General features: G+C 55.5%; 1 protein-coding gene across 2 annotated transcripts; it reads left to right on the top strand.

Annotated features, from left to right (window-relative positions):
* Positions 1-1887: 1887 nt before the first annotated feature.
* On the top strand, positions 1888-17920 carry LRRC42 (leucine rich repeat containing 42). Of its 2 annotated transcripts, none has more exons than XM_036757951.1 (8): positions 1888-2125; positions 8065-8554; positions 9947-10078; positions 11165-11283; positions 14624-14712; positions 14812-14925; positions 16687-16765; positions 17450-17920. In XM_036757951.1, the coding sequence occupies exons 2-8, from the start codon at positions 8079-8081 to the stop codon at positions 17722-17724; spliced, it is 1284 nt and encodes a 427-aa protein (XP_036613846.1). In that variant the 5' UTR covers positions 1888-2125; positions 8065-8078; the 3' UTR covers positions 17725-17920. The 2 variants fall into 2 exon arrangements, with proteins under 2 accessions (XP_036613846.1, XP_036613847.1); XM_036757952.1 differs by lacking the exon at positions 1888-2125 and adding an exon at positions 2824-2862.
* Positions 17921-18556: the final 636 nt, after the last annotated feature.

The raw sequence follows: 18556 nt of genomic DNA, 5'->3' as shown, positions 1-18556 counted from the left end.
TAAGCACCTACTATGTGCCAGACTCTGTGCTAAGGGCTGGGGACACAAAGAAAGGGGAAAGACAGTTTTGGATCTCAAGATTTCTCCTTTTAAGGGCCTCAAAATAAAGTCATGATTTTGGCTTCAGAGAATTTAGATTTGAATCTCCTACCGTTGTGCAGGGCGGGGCGGGAGGGGTGGGGTGTCACTTAAGTCCCCTGGACCTGTTTCCTAAGGTGGAAGTTGATAAATAACACTTTCATTTTTTGAGTAGGTGACCAAGTGGAGAGAGTGCTGGATCTGGGGTCAGGAAGATGACTCTTCCTGAGTTCAAATTCAGCCTCAGACACTTACTAGCTATGTGACCCTGGGCAAGTTACTGAACCCTATTTGCCTCAGTTACCTCATCTGTAAAATGAATTGGAGAAGGAAATAGCAAAGAACTCCGGTAGCTTTGCCAAGAAAACCCAAATGGCGGTGGGGGTGGGGGTGGATCCTGACTAAATGAGACCGGGGAGGAGGGGCAGGGCTAGAGTGTTTTCATAAGGTGTACCTCTGGAGACGCAGCCCTAGAGCAGCTCAGCGCCCCGCCCCCCCCTGCCCTTCCCCCAGCAGACGAAGCTACAGAAGACCCAGGGAGGAAGGCTCTCTTCCCAAAGCCTCGGCCCTTCTGTCAAATGGTGTAACAGCATCAAGAAAGCTGGACCTGCAGGTGACAAGGGATTCCCCCCCCCCAATACGTGTCGTCTCCCGCATCAGACTGTGAGCTCCCTACAGGCAGAGACTATTCCGTTTGTAGCCCCGGCCAGCAGCACAAAACTTTGGGGACGGTGTGTGCACTTAATCCATGCTACCTTTATTCATTCATTGGACTCCTCCTACAGACCCCTCCCCCCTCCCTCCCGTTCCCTCCCCCTCAGCGCCTAGTCCCTCCCTTCCCCACCCCCTTTCTGCAGTCCCAGGCTCTCAACGGTTTCTCGGTACCCTTCCCCCACCACGTAGTTCGCCACGCCCATCCAAGGCACGCGCCTACCTCACCCTGCCTTCTCCCCGCCCCCGCTCACTCTCAAAGCAGTCCTCGGCCTGCGCCCTGCCCCCAGCTCCCGCCCGCAATCTCCTTCCTCCGCTCCACCGGCACGCCTTCGCAGCGGAATCGACGTCCGCCCTGCCCCCCTCAGCACGCACCTTCCTTCCCTTCGCCCCGCCCCTCCCTTAGCCACGCCCCCATCCGTTCTCGCCAATCCCCTCCCCGCTCCCTGGGACGCACCTCCCTTCGATTCGTTCCGCCCCGCCTCCCCTACCCCCGCTCCTCCCCTCTGGCCAGTTCCCGCCCAGGGATCCAGGGCTTCTGCCTCGGTCTCCGCCCCTCCCGGCCTCCGGCCCCTCCTCCCATGCCCGGGCACCCACTGCTCCCGCGCCGGCCTTCCCTTATGCCCCTCCCCGCCCTGACTCGGTCCAACTCGCCCCATCAGGTCCCGCCGCTCGCCCCCAGCCAAACCCCGGTCTTCCTCACGTCCCGACCCTTGCCGCGGAGCCTAAGCTCGATCCGCCCGGCCTCCTGTCCGTCCCCGCCCCCTCCCAGCCTCGACCCTTCACCCGCCGCCAGCCCTGCCCCCTCTCCCGCTAAGCCCCGTGGGAAGTTCGCCTTCGACTCCGGCCCCTCGGGCGCGCGCCCGCAGGAGAAAGGTGGGGGGAGGAGAAGGGAGCGCTCCCTGTCGCGTGCACGCGCGCCCCGCCCCCCGCGCGGTCCCCGAAGGGCCCCAGCCCTACCCCCACCCGCGTCCCCGAGGCCGTGCTCGCGCTTCCCCTTGCCCGCGGTCCTCGGCTTCTCGCCCAGGCCGCTGCCACGCCTGCGCGTCTGCCGCGCCCTACCGCGCCCCCGCGTCCGCGCGCGCCCCCGGACCCGCGCCTGCCCGGTCGGCGCGCCTGTGCTCCCGGGCTCGCGCCCCCCCTTCTATCCCTTGCCTTCCCCCCATTCCTTTGCCCTCGGTCGGGTCCCGGGGCCCGACGGACGGACGGACGGAGCGAGCCCGAGGCGGGAGGCCAGGGGCCGGAGCTGGCGGAGCCCTCGGTGCGGGGGGGAGGAAGAGCGGGGGAGCGCAGGAGCGGGGGTCCGAGCAGCCGCCCCCCAGGCGGCCGGGCGCAGGTAAGGGGGGAGGGGCGCAGCACCCGGGGGCCGGGGCTCCCCGCCCAGCCAGCGGGAGGCCAACCGCCTCGGTTTTAGATGGGGAGACTGAGGCCTAGGGAGGGTGAATGACTCGGCCAAGGTCACACGGGTAGCAGGGCTCCCGGGTAGGAGCTGAACCCGGGCCCTTTGAGTCCCATACCGCGGGGCATCGCTTTCCGCACGGTCGCCGTGGGGGTTTGGGATGGGGTATAGTGGGGGGTCCACGAGTGTTCGTTGAGAGAAGCTGGGGAGAGCAGGGCTTGGGGGAGGGGAATGGGTGTGGCGATTTGGAAAGGGGGGGGTGGGGCGGGAAAAGGAGGGGAATGGGCTGTGAGAGGTGGGGAGATGCGCCAAAATTGGCGTGTGATTAACCATCCTTCAGCCACCTTTCATTAAGCACCTACTGTGTGCTAGGCCTGGAGGCCGACACCCAAAGACCCCTAAGTGGGCCCTGGCTTCAGGGAGCTTCATGGGGAGTGTCCTGGTACCTGGCGGTGGATACAAAGTAACTCCCAGTGACTTGGGGGGAGCAGGGAGGGCCCCTCCCTGAACTGAGGCGGGGTGGGAGGCTGGTAACAGAGGCAGGGGCTGGGCCCGAGCTGGGCATGAGGGAGGCCGGGCTTTGAGGTCAGACTGGCCATTGGGGAGCAACCGGGCCCCTAGGGAGGAGAGTGTCAGTGAGCGGCCCAGGAGCTGGGGAACCGGAAAGCGAAGTGGTGAGAAGCCTTCGAGGTCGAGGGAGGCAAGGCAAGGAGCTGGGGAGGGCCCCCGGACCCTGGAGGTGTCGGGGCGCCGCTGTGACTGCCCTCTGGGGGGGCCAGTGGGACACCCTGCCCCCGGAATTCTGGGCTACGAGTCTGCAGCTGGCAGCCCTTCTGACCGTGGTGCCAACGTGGACCATTCTTGTCCTGTGGAGGGAGCTGAGTGAGTCCCAGCAGCCTCCATCCCTGGATAGAACTAGAGCTGGAAGAAGGGAGCTGAGGGGCTGTTGAATCCAGCCCCTGGTTTTACAGATAGGAAGACTGAGTCTGGAGAGCTCTCCCTGCCGCCCCAGCCCCCACCCTTACCTGGCAGAGAAGGAAGGGCTGTTTTCTTTCAAATAGTGGGCTCCTTAAGGGATCTTGTCTGCTTTCTCTTTGGATGGGACGTTGAGCTTGCTCCAGAGTAGCAGGGGCTGGAGAAGACCTCCAAGCTCCTTCCCTTCCAAACTCATTCAGTGCCTGCTGTTTGGGAGGCACTGAACTAGGGGCTGGGGGTACCAGGACAAAAACACGTACCCCCCAGAGCTGTGCATGATGGTTGGGGACCTGGTGTCCAGACTCCGATCTAAAGTTGGGCGTTGCCATGTTGTGCAGATCTGTGTGTGTGTGTGTGTGTGTGTGTGTGTGTGTCTGTGTCTGTGTCTGTATGTGTGACACCTGAAATAAACAGGGAGCTGGGCCTGGAGCTGAGCAGGAGTGGCCTGGCTGGCCTTTGGGAAATAGCAAAATTCTCTTAATGACCCCAAGCTTCTTCTTGAGACAGTGGCTCATCTCCTCCATCCCAGCTATCATTCTGTCTGTCACCACGGATGGCTTTGAGTCATGGGACGCACAGCCTCTGAAGAACGGAAGCCAAGGCTCACCCCAAGAGCAGCCAGGGGGCCTGGGGTGGGCAGACTGGGGATGAGGCAGAAAAAGAATGAAGGATGTGGTCAAAGAAACCAAGAAGGCGGGCCGTTCCCAGGAGCAGCTGATGGCCGGCCGGCCCGTGGGCTCCGTTGGTGTCCTTGGGATAGGCCAGGCTTCCGGGAGGTGGAATAGACTCTGCGGTCAACCTCAGGAAGACAGAGATGAGACCCCCAGAGTGGGTTCTGAGCTGCATTAACAAGACCGAGCATAACTGTAGCTGGCATTGCTTTGGTGCTTTGCATTTGTATTTCAATTTGATCCTCCCAGCAACTCTGGGAAGTAAGTGCTACAGATGAAGAAACTGAGGCCCAGAGAGAGGTCAGGTGAGTTGGCCAGGGTCCCCCAGCTCCAGTCTTCCCGACCCGGGCCCTGCGCTCTCTTCACTGGACCCCAGCTGCCTGGATCATTGGAGGGGAGACTCCTGGTGAGATCGCAGCTCTTTGGGAGTCATTTGAGAAGGGGAGAAGGTACTAACAGCTGGGGAGATCAGGGAGGGCTGAGCATGGTAGAGGTTTCTACAAGTCTTAGCGCCTGCCAGGAGTGTTTGCCAGGCCTTCTCCAAGATGATCCTCGGGTTATCCCGTCTCTATCTTGTTTGTATATAACCATGTACAGTGTGCAGACATGTCAGCATGTGGTCTCCCCCCATCAGACTGGGAGCTCCTTGAGAGCAGGGACTGGGTTTTGCCTTTCTCTGTATCCCCGGAGATTGGCATAGTGCCCAGCACATAGTAGGTGCTTAGTCAGTGCTTGTCAATGGACTTGAAAGCAGAGATAGGAAGGAGTGTGATTCAGGCAGGGCATGGGACAAGAAGCACAGTCCTGTTGGGGGATGGAAGGTTGGGCTTGCAGAGCACCTGGAGGGTGAGTCGGGCCGCTGCCAGGAGAGGAGAGCGTGTGAAGACTGGCCGCCTTCTGCTGAGTCATCTGTATTTTATCCTAGAACAGACAGGTGGGCTGGGCAGACCTGTGGACCCTTCTCAGAGTATCAGTTTCCAATGCACAAAATAAATACATGGCATTACAAAGGAGACCAATTGAAATACAGTGTGAAAGGCAATCTGAAATAGTTATTTTCTTTAAAAAAGGCCGTGCACTTGGGGGCTGGGGTAAGAAGAAAGGAAGAGTTGGTCTTTTTTTTCTACTGATGTAGAGGGTTTGCCAGGGGATTGGCAGCTTGCCTAGCCGGCCAGGCCCATGTGAGCCACAGGAGTCCAGGGCAGTGGGCAGCCAGAGAAGCCAGTGCTGCCCGTTACCATTTGGTGACTTTCTGGGCATGGAGCAGGCAGAAGAGCACTGGATTTGGAGGCCATGGTTTAGGTGCCACCCAGCTTCGCTCAGCCCGAGTCATCTTGGGTAAACCATTGAGCCTCCAGATTTGCATGGGGGATTTTTAAGGACCCTATCAGCAGGGTGTTAGATTAGAGAACCTGGGTTCAAATCCTAGCTCTGCTCCTTAGCGCCTAGGTGGCCTGGGGCAAATCGCTGAGCCACATTGGACTTCCCTTTCTCATCTGTAAAGTGGGAGAGTGGGACTCTATGAACCCCTTCAAGCTTTTGAGTCGCTTCCAGGGTTTCCAGTTCTTGGCTCTCTGGGCCATTAGTGCCCCCTGCTGATTGGAATTAGACTCTGCAGTGCTCACCCCAAAGAGCCCAGGGCCTGGTCTGCTAGCCACGGTGATTGCACTGCAGGCCCAGCACTCCTTGGGCCATGTCCCATGGCTTCTTAACATTCCTTTATATTACCCACTGTCCCCATGGTGGCCTCCTCCTGAGCCCCACCCCCTGGTATGCGCTCTCGTGTTCGCGTGCGTGTGCGTGTGCGTGTGCGTGTGCGTGTGTGTGTGTGTGTGTGTGTGTGTGTGTGTGTGTGTGTGTACCTACACTCCCTTGGGAGGTGGGGATCAGGTGGGGAGGGGCATGAGGCTCCCACCCTCCTGGGACACTTAAGAGGGCCAGAGAGCCCAGGTGCTGCTGAGTTGATGCTGGAACCCAGCCCAGGGCTGTTTTGGCCATCACTTCGGGGGCTGCCTCTTGTTTTCCTCCTCCAGGAATCCTCCAAAACTGAAAGCTTCCTTTTGTCCCCACCACACTGTGCCTGGTGTCGTTCTTAATTTTCTAGGTCAGTTAGCAGGTGCTGACCTTGTGCCAAGGCCTGGGGATATGAGAAAGGCAAACACAGCTCTTACCCTCTAGGAGCTCACATTTGGGGTGGGGGTGGGGTCGAGATAGCAGGCAACAGAGGTGTGGACACGAGATTTATATGGGGTAGATGGGAGGCCATCTGGAGGGAGGGGAAGACTCCTGCAGAAGGTAGGCTTTGGGTTGGGTCTTTAAGGGAGACAGGAGGCAGAGGTAAGCAGGAGAACATTAGAGCAATGGGGGACAGTCGATGAATCAACAGACATTTGTTGGGTGCCTGCTGTGTGCCAGGCGCTGTGCTAAGCTCTGCAGAGGCCCTGGTTGGGAGGTGGTGTTGAGCAGCGAGAAGGCTGGAGTCCCTGGGTCATAGAGTATGTATGTGGAAGAAGGAGAGGTATCAGACTGGAGAGGAAGAGGAGTCATTTGGTGTGGATTACATTGCCTTCTCCTGGGAGAGAGATAGTGAGGTCTCCTGGAAGACAGGGACTGGGTCGTTTGCAGCCTTATATCCCTAGAACCGCTCCCGGTACCTTATATACAGTTTGTTAATAAATGCTTGGACTGAACTAAACTGTCCATCTCCCTTGTGATCCCTCTACCCCCCCTTAGGATCAAGCTCTCAGACTCGAGGGGCAGCTGCAGCTCCCTCCTTACAGGAGTACCTTGACCAGGACAGGAGAGGCTGCTGCTAGGAAGCTGCCCCAGGCTGCCTCCCTCCTCCCACCCCCAGGAGCACCTTTCATGCACACACCTGTTTGTGGCAGAAATGTGACTGTCTCTAGCTCCCGTGGGCAGCAGGGATCCATCTTTGCTGAAGGGATCTTGGCTCTTTGGGGCCTGGGTTCTTACTGCTTGCTATGATTTTCAGGGCCCATCCCCACACTGTTTTAGCAGAAGCAGCCAGGACAGACTCTTTGGAGAAAAAAGTAGGGTTTTATCTATTCACAAAACCTTAGGGTTTTCAGTCTTCAGAATGGTTCTTGGCTCCACGTAGAGTCTTGTCCAGTCTTGCATGGGAACCAGGCTGGACTCCATCCAGGAGCCATGGTTTTGGCTTGAGAGATGACTTCTCTTTCTGATGTTGCTAAAACTGTAAAGCTATAGGATTTCAAACTGGGAGGGGCTGCCAAGGCCAGACCCGGCCCAAGTCTGACTCCCTCCTTTTATGTGAAACTGAGGCACCAAGAGTTTGCCCAGGGTCACCTGGCGGACAGCGGCAGAGCCACATCCCAGGCTGACAGTTGCTTTGGTTTTTTCCTCAGAGGCCTTTTCAACATATGTTCCTTTTGGACATTTTTCATATTCTGAACCGCCAGGTTCTATCAACATAGTGTTTATATAGTGTTGGGGCAGCCAGGTGGTGACACAGTGCACAGAGCTCCAGGCCTGGAGTCAGGAAGACTCATCTTCCTGAGTTCAAATGTGGCCTCAAACATTTACCAGCTGTGTGACCCTGGACAAGTCACTGAACCCTGTGTGCTTCAACTTCCTTATCTGTCAAAGGAGCTAGAGAAGGGAATGGCAAACCACTCCAGTATCTCTGCCAAGACAACCCCAGAAGGGGTCATGAAGAGTCAGACACGACTGAAATGACTGAACCATCTGCGTGTTAGTGCATCATCTCCCTGTAGGAGATAATCATCTCTTTCGTTTTCATCTTCTTATCCCCATTACCTGGCACATGTTAGGGATGTAATGAGTGCTACTTGATTGTGTCTCTTTTATTTCTCCAGGGCAGGCCTTCTCTGTACTTCTCCTGGTACCTAGAACAGGGCCTGGCACAGAGTTGGAGCTTAATGAGTGTCTGTTTAATGATTGTCTCATTCTTCTCTCCTCCCCTGGGATCAGCCTCCTCTCTTGGGACCAGCCTCTTCCCTTGGGTCTAGTCTTCTCTTTTGGGACCAGCCTCCTCCCTTGGGACAAGCCTCATCTCTTGGGACCAGCCTCTTCCCTTGGGTCTAGTCTCCTCCTTTGGGTCCAGTCTCTTCCCTTGGGTCTAGTCTCCTCTTTTGGGACCAGCCTCCTCCCTTAGGACCAGCCTCCTCCCTTGGGTCTAGCCTTCTCCCTTGGGTCCAGCCTCTTCCCTTTGGGTCTTGTTTTTTGTAGGTGCAGCCAGGGGAATGTCTTGCTACCTCAGATCACGAAGTTGCCCGGACCCAGGTCCTCCTATCTATGTCAGGGAAAATGGCCGCCTCCACATGGTAAGCCTAGCCCTCGATGGTGTCACGAGGAGCTTGCGGGAGCCAAGGCCTTTGAGGTTGTTTCCCAAAGGTTTCTCCGTGGAGCTGTGCATGAACAGGGAAGATGATGCAGCCAGGAAGGAGAAGACAGACCACTTCATCTTCACCTACACCAGGGAAGGGAACCTCCGCTACTCTGCCAAGTCCCTCTTCAGCCTCGTGCTGGGCTTCATCTCTGATAACGTTGACCACATCGACTCCCTCATCGGCTTCCCTGAACAGATCGCCGAGAAGCTCTTCTCTGCTGCGGAAGCCAGGCACAAGTTCACAGAGCCCGGCGCGGGACTGCGCGCCCTGCAGAAGTTCACGGAGGCCTACGGGCGTCTGGTGCTCTGCTCACTCTGTCTTCGAAACAGGTGAGTGGGGGGTCCGAAAACTATAAAGACTAGATCAGATCCCCGTCACGGGAGCACAGGCTAGACTCGCTTCTTGGATAGGTCTGCTTTCCTAGTTCAGCCCCGCGTTTTACAGGTGAGACTGAGGCCCTGGGGGGAGAGAATGACTTAGGAATGTAGGTTTCTCAAGCTAGAGCTGAGAAGGACCTCAACAGCTATCTCTGTAAGGAGAGGTTGACCCCTGCTCTCTAAGGAGGGGCTATATTGGGGTGCTTCTGGCCTGGGGCGATATCATGAAAATCCCAAACTGAAGGGGGAAGGGGGTCTTTGTAGTGTAGGAGGCAGCGTGGCCCAGGCTTGCTGTCCAGTGAAGGAGGCTGAGCTGCTCTGGCCTGCCCAGTCATCTGCTCCTCTACAGCCCCAGATGTCTCTTTGGGCCTCTCGTGGGGAGCCATCAGGAGTTCCTAGTGGGCTTCCTTTCCTCGCTGGCTGGGTTCCTGACCTTGACTTTGCTATATCCCGTAATCATGTTAGCCCACTCTCATGCCCTCTACCAACAGAAGTACAAACATCTCTTGATTAATTTCTCAGAGGCTACATGTTTTCTTTGATTGCCAAGTAATTCCCCAAATCCCCATTAACTCTGTGATTGGAAGGTAGAAAACAGCAGCTTTACTTACAGTGCAATTAAAATATGCCTGGCCTAATAAGGTTCGTTTGTGTGCCCAGCTGAGCTTGTTGTCCGCCATCTCTGATTCAGCATTTAAGAGGGACTTCCAGGCCCTGAGCTATCTGCCCCTGCGCAGAGCACACCTTACCTTGGTTTGGGGCAGGGAAGAAGCTAGCCCTGGGTCCCACCTCCTTGCCATGCTGTGTCCTACAGGCAGCAGAAGAGGGCTCCAGGTGAGAGGGGCCTAAACCCTCAACACTATCCTGCTGGTCCTCGCACATCACCTTTTCAGGGATGATGTCCCTAGACAGCAGAGGGTGTGGCTGGCAAAGGAAGGCTTTTCCTCCACGTACCTGAACCCTCTTCATTTTTTCTTGTTGGCCTCATGTGTAACCACCAGCACTGGATGGAGGTGGTGCCTTTTTGACATCTGAGGCTGAGGCGTCTCACCTGGCCTTCTCCACAGGAGAGCTGCCGCTGCTCAGTAATGTTGACAGCATTGCCTTGTCTCAGCCCCTAATTTCTCCTTCACCACCTAGCTCACCACAGGCGAAACATGTTCAGGGGATTGTGGGGGTGAAGGGCCAAGGGCAGGCTCTGTACCTCCATGGCTGGGGGCTTTACAACAGGCAGTGAGGCCTGTTAATCACCTACCTCTTGGGCCTGGCATCTGCTGGGGCACAGAGGGTTCACACTTCAGAAGGAACTAAGGAAAGGTGCACTGACTACTCCCTGCTTGGCAGGTACCTGGTGATTTCAGAAAAGCTTGAAGAGATCAAGTCTTTCCGGGAGCTGACCTGCTTGGATCTTTCTTGCTGTAAGCTTGGGGATGAGCACGAGCTCCTGGAGCATCTCACCAACGAGGCCCTGTCCAGGTAGGGCCTATCAGCCACTCCACCCCCAGCTATGCCACACCGAAGTCCCAGAGTCCAGTGAGTCTTTCCCAGGCTTCTCCACCAGAGGTGAAGGGGACCTCAGGAGCCAATGGAGGAGACTGAGGCCTAGGGTCACACAGGTAGCAGAGGCAGAATTTGAACCCAGGGCTCTTCCCATTGTCCCATGGCATTTATTGAGGACTGGGTACTTTCTGACAACCTCTCTGGACTGTGTCCATTCTCTTCCGCCCCTGCTACTAAATGCAAGAACATGAATTGGATCTGCCTTAGGTTACCTAGCTGCTCACGCCGAGCTGGTCGTTGGAGCGATCCTTTCTGAGGGCGCAGAGAATGATGCTCTGGGTCCTGATTCTTCCTGTCCATTTCATAGCTGCAGAGCTGTTCAGCTTTTCTTGCAGAACACACAGATACTTTGGGGAGCTGGTCTTTCTGCTACAGGCACAGGTTCCCGTTCACCCCTTTGGCAAAGTATCTTTGAGTTCTTTGGGAAAAAATTGATAACCTTGCAGCCAGTGTGGCATGGGGCCTTGCCAAACTCAGCTGTCCTGATCTCGGAGCTGGGAACAGCTTGTCCATCCTTGGGCCTGGACCCAGGCTCAGAGCCCCTCACGTTAGGCTAGCAGAGCCTTCCAGGGCTCATGTGGCTCAAGAAATAGGGGAGGTGGCATCACTTTTTACCTTGTTTGAACAGTTATAAATAACCAAACAAATCACTTCTGAGAATCTTACTTTTAAAAAGTCAGTTTGGTATTCTGTGCCTGCCATGTGCTGGGCGCCGTGATAGGTAGTTAGGTACAAAGACATTATGGAGTGAAACCAACGCATACGTGTGCAGAGTAGAATGCCGGAAGTCCGAGAGGGCTGGGCACAGACACCTGTGTTGCCCATGCTGGGGCCGCTTGAGGGAGGTGGGAGGTGGGAGTTGGGAGGTGAGTCGGGGCAGCCCCAATGAGCCAATGCTGGGGCCCCTCAAGGGAGGCAGGTCGGGCAGCCCTGTGGAGCGCAGCTGGAGGTCTATGTGGAGCCTCCCAGTCAATTCTGGTTTCTGTGGCCTCACCCCCACAGTGTGACCCAGCTCCGCCTGAAGGACAATTGCCTCTCTGATGCTGGGGTCCGGAGAATGACGGCTCCTGTTCGGGTGATGAGAAGAGGACTGGAAAACCTGGCCTTACTTGACTTGTCCTGTAAGTTTGTAAGTGCGTGGGTGCCGGCCTGAGTCCAGAGAAGTACCCGGGTTGGACATGTGTACATTGTCCACTCTCTGGGATTTGGCTGGTACAGCAATGCGGGCTGGGCTCCCTTCTCTCATCTTTTAACTAACCCATTAGGATGTTTTTATTTTGAACTTAAGCCTCACCAGAAAAGAGCATTTATGGGGGCAAAGTAGAACGTGTAAAGGGTTGTGTGGGTGACGTGTCAATCTCTTCTCCTCTGTGTTACATTCAGAGCTGCCCTGCTCCGTCTGAGCTTCCTTCTCACAGCCTTGTTAGATGTTTCAGTGCATCCCCCACCCCGCCTCATTCGTTCTTTCTCTCTCTTCCTTCCTCTCTTCTTTCCTTCCTTCCATCTTTCCTTCCTGCCTTCCTCTCACTGTCACTACTACTGCTACCCTAATTAAATACAGAAAGGATCCCAGTAACAGAAGCCGGGCTGAGCCAAGCACATCCGTGCTGTGCCGGAGTTCCTCCATCCCTCATGTAGTTTGTAGGGAGGGTCCCCCTGGCTCCACAGCAGAGGTCCCTGGCACAGGCTCCAGGGCTTTCTGCCAGCCCAGTAACATTTCATTCCATTACCCGGTGGAGGAACATTCCCTTAGGTTCCAGATCTTTTTGTCTTCTGCTTCCTCCTCAAGGATGAGAAAGTTTGTTTTGCTTGTGACTAATCTCTGCCCACACATTGGCCTTCTTCTTGACCCTACCCCCATCCCTGCTGTTTGCTAATTCATCTTGTATCCCTCATTCTGCATTTCTAAGTGAGGCTGAGGTGGAGGTTTTCCACCTCCCCTTGGCTGTGGCCCACTTGTGGCCCACCCACCCATTCAGTGTTGGTGCAAGTCCCCCCTTCCTCCTTTCTCCACCATGGATGCTTCCCTTCACCCTTCCTTTTCTTACCCCTCTTAGAACCCTTACAACACATCCCATCTACCCTTCAGTCCCCTGTTTTTCTTGTTTAATTCTGTTAGGTTCCTTTGAAGACATTAAGGTTCTGAAGTGACACCTGTTTCTTCTCCCCCCTTTAGGATGTCGGTCCTTCATCATCTCACTGCTCCTTCCAGTTGGTCCATTGAATGTGCTTTTCTAGGTTTCTCTTGCTTTTGCATTTCACGATTCCAGCTCAGCTCTGGTCTTTTCATCAGGAATGCTTGGAAGTCTTCTGTTTTGTGCAAGGCCCATTTTTCCCCTGTAGAAGTATGCTCAGCTTTGCAGGCAAAGTCTTCCTTGGTCATAAGCCTCCATCTGTTGCCTTTTGGAAGAGATTCTATTCCAAGATCACCTCCTGTTCACCATAGAAGCTGACAAGGCTTATATGACCCTGACCCTGGTTCCTGGTACTTGGACTCTAGTTCTGGTTGTTAGGGTATTTATTCTTCAGCGTGGAAGCTCTGGCAACGTGGTAGTGACATTCCGGGCTTTTCCTTTTGGGTCTCCTTTTAGGAGGTGAACAGTGCCGAAAATGTGTGTTTACTGTTTGGTAACCTCGACCAGCACCCCATCCCCCAACTCTGAGTAAATTATGTACTCTTTGTTGTCCAAAAACTGCATATTTTAATAAGAAATAAACTCGATAGTGAACGATGGTGCTGAGATCCCATACATGCAGATATTGCAGACACCATGCTGAATTTCAGTCAATTCAGAATTTTCTCGGCTTTGTTTTCGAAAGTTTGTTTAGAACTTCCATTCATTGCCGAGAAGGGTCAGGATCTTCTTAGGTTTATTCTTCTCTCCAGACTTTGTTGCTGCATCTCTGAGGCTCAGAGCAGTCGACCTTGAGGCCCTGTGTGGCACCTCCGGACAGGGGACTGGACACCTGTGACCGCGTGGGCGTGCCCTGCAAAGGGTATGCCCGCCTGGAGCAGCCTGCCGTGAAGACCTTGAGAATGATGTGTGTCAGCCTTGGCTTTTCTGGGAGCCCTTCTTCCCCACTGCCTGGGGGCTTCTGGCCACTGGCCCTTGCTGCGACCTCAGTTTGGCTTCTTGCTAGAGTAGGATTGTGGGGGTCAGCTGTCTTCCTCCATTCAGGCTCCCTTCTGGCCAGTCCTTGTTCTCTGAATTTTCATTTATCTGCTCACTGTGTATATTGTCCTCTGGGTTCTGCCTACTTTACCCTGCCTCTGTTCAGACAGGTAATTCCAGGATTCCCTGAATTCGCCTTCACACTCTCATCTTGCTCACATACCAGTCATCACTTGGCCATCAGGGGCTTCTACTTGGTTTTTGGCAGCATCTTTGGGTGCTGAATGTATCCATAGGATGATGAGGCCACTCAGGAGACAGGCAGAAAGAAAACCTTCCCGGCCCCCAGGGCTGGGCCAGCAGCGACTGTTTTGGTGGGTGTTGGACCTGTTGGCACCTGACCTTCCTGCCTGGGCACATCGTGCCCAGCCATGGGACCAGTAGGCATTAAGACCCTGTGAAACCTGGATTAAGTCCCAGCTGAGGCATCCCCTGGCTGTGGGTGAGTGTGGCCGTCTGTGCTAGACCTGCAGAGCTCCCGCCTTACAACACCTCTGTGTGTACACTGCGCAGGCATCAGTAATCCCGTACTGCGGATGACGAGGCTGAGGCTTCCAGAGGGGTCGCAGCTGGGACTCAGGCCTCCTGGTGCCACTGCCCCCACCAGCCCCGACTTGTTTCCCATCCGATGTTCATGATTCTATCATTGGGATTGAATGGGTGCCAAAGAGGCTGGCAAAGGTGTGCGAAGAATTCTCTCTTTTCCCACGATTCCAGAGTAGACGCGTTGGCCAATCAGCATTCATTTATGCCCAGCCTATGCAAATCCTGGGGAGCCATTCCCCTCAAGGGGCACATAGTCTAAAAGGGAAGACAGAAGAGATGGGCCACAGTCCATCTCCCATCTCAGAGAGGGAGGTTTGAGTCTCTGGGAACCAGGAAAGGCCTCCTGAAAAAGACAGGATCTGAGCCTAGCCTTTCAGGAAACTAGAGATTTCTGGGGGAAGTGAAGGGGATGGGGAACATCCCAGGGACCGGGGAGTGCTGGGTGCGAGGAACAGCAAATGGGCCAGTGAGGAAGGGGCCAGGGCCTGAAGGAGGAGCTTAACGATCGTCAGGATCTCCAGTTTTTCCTGACCGACGCCTGGGCACCTAGTTAGGTTCATTTCGTCAGCCCCGAGAGACCATGATCTCCTTGAGAGGAGGGGCTCTTTGTGGCCCTTCTTATGCCTGGCACCAGTAGGTGCTTAATAAGTGTTTGCTTACTAGTTGTATGCTCACGTACTTCTTGGACTCGTAATTAGCATTTGGCCCAAAGTTTTATTTTGTTCTGTGGTTCACTTTCTAGGTAATCCGGAGATCACTGACGCAGGAATTGGCTACCTCTTCTCTTTTAGAAAACTGAACTGCCTGGATATCTCTGGGACTGGCCTTCAGGTGAGAACATGACCCTCCTCTGGGGGAGCATCTGAACGTTGGCTGATGCCCTGGTGGCAGTGAGTCTATGCAACACTTACCGGTGTCTCCCTTGTCTAGGACGTGAAGGCGGTCATGCACAAGCTTCAGACTCACATCGGCCTCGTTCACTCCAAAGTGCCTTTGAAGGAATTTGACCACAGCGGCTGTAAGACGGAGGGCTGGGCAGACCAGGTACCCTGGGGGACAACCTCATCCAGCAGTCTGAACACAGACATAGTGTGTTCAAAGGCCACAAGGCCTGGGAGTCTTAGCGGGATTTAGCATCTCTGCCAGGGCCCAGCACAGCCTTTGGGAGCGAGTGTTTGATCGTTCATAGCGATGTGAAGTTTGGGTGTTACATGCATTGTATAGATGGGGAAACAGAGGTCCCTCAAGGCTTTTCTGCGACTTCTTTGGGAGAGCTCCTCGGCTCCCATGGTTTCAGTTACATCTGTGTGGATGACTCTCAGATCTCCTTGCCCACCTCCAGGTCTTTGAGACATCTTGGCCTGGTTTCCCATAGACATCTCAAACTTAGCCTTTTGTCTGCTCAGTCTTTCCCCTTTCCTCACTTGTCCACTAACTTGAGAGGGCCCACTGTCTTGCCAGCCCCCCAGGGCTCTCACTTCCTGGCTCTTGTCTCCTCCCTCCTGTGCAGAGGTCAGTGGTCAGGTCACTTCTGCCCCGTGATAGCCTCCCTCTCACCTGCAGCCACCTTGGTTCAGACCCTCAGTTACCATCTCCTGCTTGGTCTAGCGCAGGAGCCTTCCTGTGGGCCTCCCTGCCTCCAGGCTCTGATCCTGTCCCTCCTTCCCTCCTCAGCAAACATTCGTGGCTCCCTGTGACCTCCAGGATCAAATCTGAAATCCAAGTCACAGCTTGGCCCCCTTCTGCCTCGGGAGGCTTCCATCAAGTCCCCCCAAAGTCCTACCTTCTCCAGGAAGCCCCTCCCAGGCCCCCTTCATTCTAGTGACCTCCTTCTATTAATTACCTCCCATTTATCTTGTCTGAACCTTGTTTGTAAATAGGTTTGGTCATTTGTCTCCCCCATTAGACAGAAGCGCCTCGAGGGCAGGGAATGTTATGGCCTGGACCTTTCTTGGTGCCGCCCCCCCCCCATGCTTAGCCCAGGGCTGTGCGCACAGTAGGCGCTTCATCAGTGCTAACTCAAGGATGGCGTCGGAGCCAGAGCTCAGGGCCCGCTCTCCCTCGTGCAGCAAGGCTACTGCTGCTGCTCGTGAACCCCCGCCGTGGCTGCCACCTGGTCGCAGAGCTATGGAATTATAACAGGAACAGGTGTTTCAGTAGCGCCTCCTGTGGCCAGCGCTGTGCTAAGCTCTTTGCAGACATTGTCCCATCTGATCCCACTTTACAGATGAGGAAACTGAGAGGTGGAGTGACTTGCCAGGGTCACACAGCTAGTGAGTGTCTGCACCCAGATTTGAACTCGGGCTTCCCCACCCAGGCCTCATGTTCTTCCGCTGGTCACTTGGCTGCTCGCCACCAGGATGGATGGGAGCCGTCAGAGGCCTAGAACGGGGGACCAGCCCTTTGTGGTGCCAGGCTCTGTGCTAGGCCCAGGGAGTGCAAAGGCAAAAGCACAATCCCTGCCCTCCAGGAGCTTCCATTTTACTGGGGAAGACAAACCAAATGATCTTAAGACTCCGGGCTGACTCTCCTTTTCCCTGGTGCGGATACCAGGCCTGGTGTCAGGAGCCCTGCCTCTGGCTTGTCAAGTGACACCCCTCCTGGAGCTTTGCTGTCCTCCATAAAGGGAGCCTAGAGCCCCGTGGGTGGCCGGCCTTCCCAGGCCAGGAGACTTCTGAGTGGCTCCCGTTGCCCCCCTGAGTGTGCTGAGGGGTGGAGGTGGGGCTGGGGAGGGGAGGGGAGGGCGCTGCCTGCCAGGCCCCTGTGGTGGGATGATGGTGGATTCCATGGCGGTCTCTGTTCCAGATTGTTCTGCAGTGGGAGCGAGTGATCTCTGGAGCCGTCGCAGGCCAGGACAAGTCCCGGACGGCGGCGTCACGTTTCTGTACGTATCTCTGACCTCGGCTCTGCCTCTACTCTGCTCTCTGAGCAGTTCAAGCTGTCGATGATTGTTGCTCAGCAGGAAGGCCAGAGTCACAGAATGTCAGAGCTGGGAGGTCATCTAGAGATGATCGCCCAGAACCATGTAGGAGACAGAGGCCCAGGTTAAGTGGGTGCCTGAGAGTGCCCCCGCAGCTAGTAAGTAGCCAAGCTGGGACTCACACCCACGTCTTAGACCCTGGAGCTTTCCCACCAGACGACTGGCCCGTTCTGGGTGATGTGGGGCCTGCGGAGCCCAGAGCCTCCAGCATGGTCTGGGTTTGGTCCACGAGGCCTGACGCCTCTGGCCGCCTTCTGTCCAGATAGCCTGGGCTGTGGTCACCTGTCTTGTGTCAGAGGAACCTGGAGGGTACCCAGACCCTTCCTTAACACTCTACAGCAAATCGAATGGGCCAACAGCAGGCACGGGGGGGATGAGGCCCAGAGGGGGGAAGTCACAGGGAGGCTGATGACTGCTCGGTGTATGGAGGAACTTCATAGTGCTTGGAGACATCTTCCCGGAGTTGACTGTTGTGACAGGTGGTGAGCTCTTTGTCATTGGAGGTCTTGGAGCACCGTGTTGGGTGGCCCTTGATGCCCCTGCAGACTCTCATGCCAGACTGAGTCTCTGTCTTTCCTTCTGACCTAGATGGAAAACGGCCCCGGATGGAAGCCCCTACCAAGTGTCCCTTAGCAGACTCCCATACAAACTCTGGCGAGAAACTCCAGTTCTATAAAGAGAAGGCCGTGGAATGCCACGGGCCATCGTTGAAACGGGAGGCAGCCGTGAGCCCGGAACTCAAGAGCACCAAGAAGAGAGCGCTGGAGGAGCCTGAGAAGGAAGCACCGAGCTCTTCGCCGGCCTCTAGGCAGAAGTATGTCTGCCTCACCGTGGAGGACTGGGACTTGCTTAATTCTTACTGATGGGCGACGGGGGGAAGGAGACTTCTGGCCCCGACTGTACCGTAGGGCGCCAGGGGACTGGCAACGGTGGGCCATGGCCTGGTAGAATGAGCCAAGATGGCGGGGCGCTCGCATCTGGAGCAGGAGGAAGCCAGCGTTTCTACTGTATATTTTCAATACATAGTAATTTTTCAAATAAACCTTTTTGCTGTTGTTAGCTGGTGTTCTTGGATTCGAGGTGGGGGGCACGACATCTCCCAGAGAAGGCTCTGACAGCCAAGATGGCCTTGCCTTTGACCTCTTTTCTATCAGGCCTCTTCCTCCATCACTCATTTCCTTCTATCCACAGCCCTACCCCTGCTCAATCACAGAAATAAAAAGGGCTTGCTTTTTAGGGGAGCAGAACTGCTGCCAAAAGCCGCCAAATCTGACCACCCGTCGTCCCCCCGCCTCTACCGGGAGGAAGGAGACAGCTTCTCCGGAGCCTAGGGGGCTCCTCGCTGTCCCTCCATGTTCAGCTGTTGTGTTATTGTCATCACTGTGTAGACCGGGGGGTTCTTCCACCTTTGTGTGTCCTGGACCCCTTGAACTGAAGTCTGGTCAAACTTAGGAACCTTCTCACCATCATGTCTTTAAAATAAAATACAATACACAGAATCACAAAGAGAATCAATGACAGTGAAATAAATGTTACTGTTTTTCCTTCCCAGATCTTGAACCCCCCTGCCCTCCATGCGGGGAATACTTGACAGGTGGGGGCGGGTTGAGGCCCCTGGGGCCAGAGACCCCCATGGATGAGGCTCCTGGCTCCAGCAGGGCTTCCCTGGAGTTTAAGGATCTCTGACTTTCTCAG

Source organism: Trichosurus vulpecula, chromosome 4 (assembly GCF_011100635.1).
Source record: "Trichosurus vulpecula isolate mTriVul1 chromosome 4, mTriVul1.pri, whole genome shotgun sequence".
Classification (NCBI taxonomy): domain Eukaryota; kingdom Metazoa; phylum Chordata; class Mammalia; order Diprotodontia; family Phalangeridae; genus Trichosurus; species Trichosurus vulpecula.
This window is presented reverse-complemented; position numbering and strand designations above follow the sequence as displayed.

What these genes read in the sequence shown, in the direction of transcription:
- LRRC42 (XM_036757951.1), top strand. Translation starts at nt 8,079, where the DNA reads ATGTCTTGCTACCTCAGATCACGAAGTTGCCCGGACCCAGGTCCTCCT. An exon ending in TCACTCTGTCTTCGAAACAG is followed by an intron (nt 8,555 to 9,946) that starts GTGAGTGGGGGG and finishes CCTGCTTGGCAG; the next exon opens with GTACCTGGTGATTTCAGAAA. An exon ending in GGCCTTACTTGACTTGTCCT is followed by an intron (nt 11,284 to 14,623) that starts GTAAGTTTGTAA and finishes TTCACTTTCTAG; the next exon opens with GTAATCCGGAGATCACTGAC.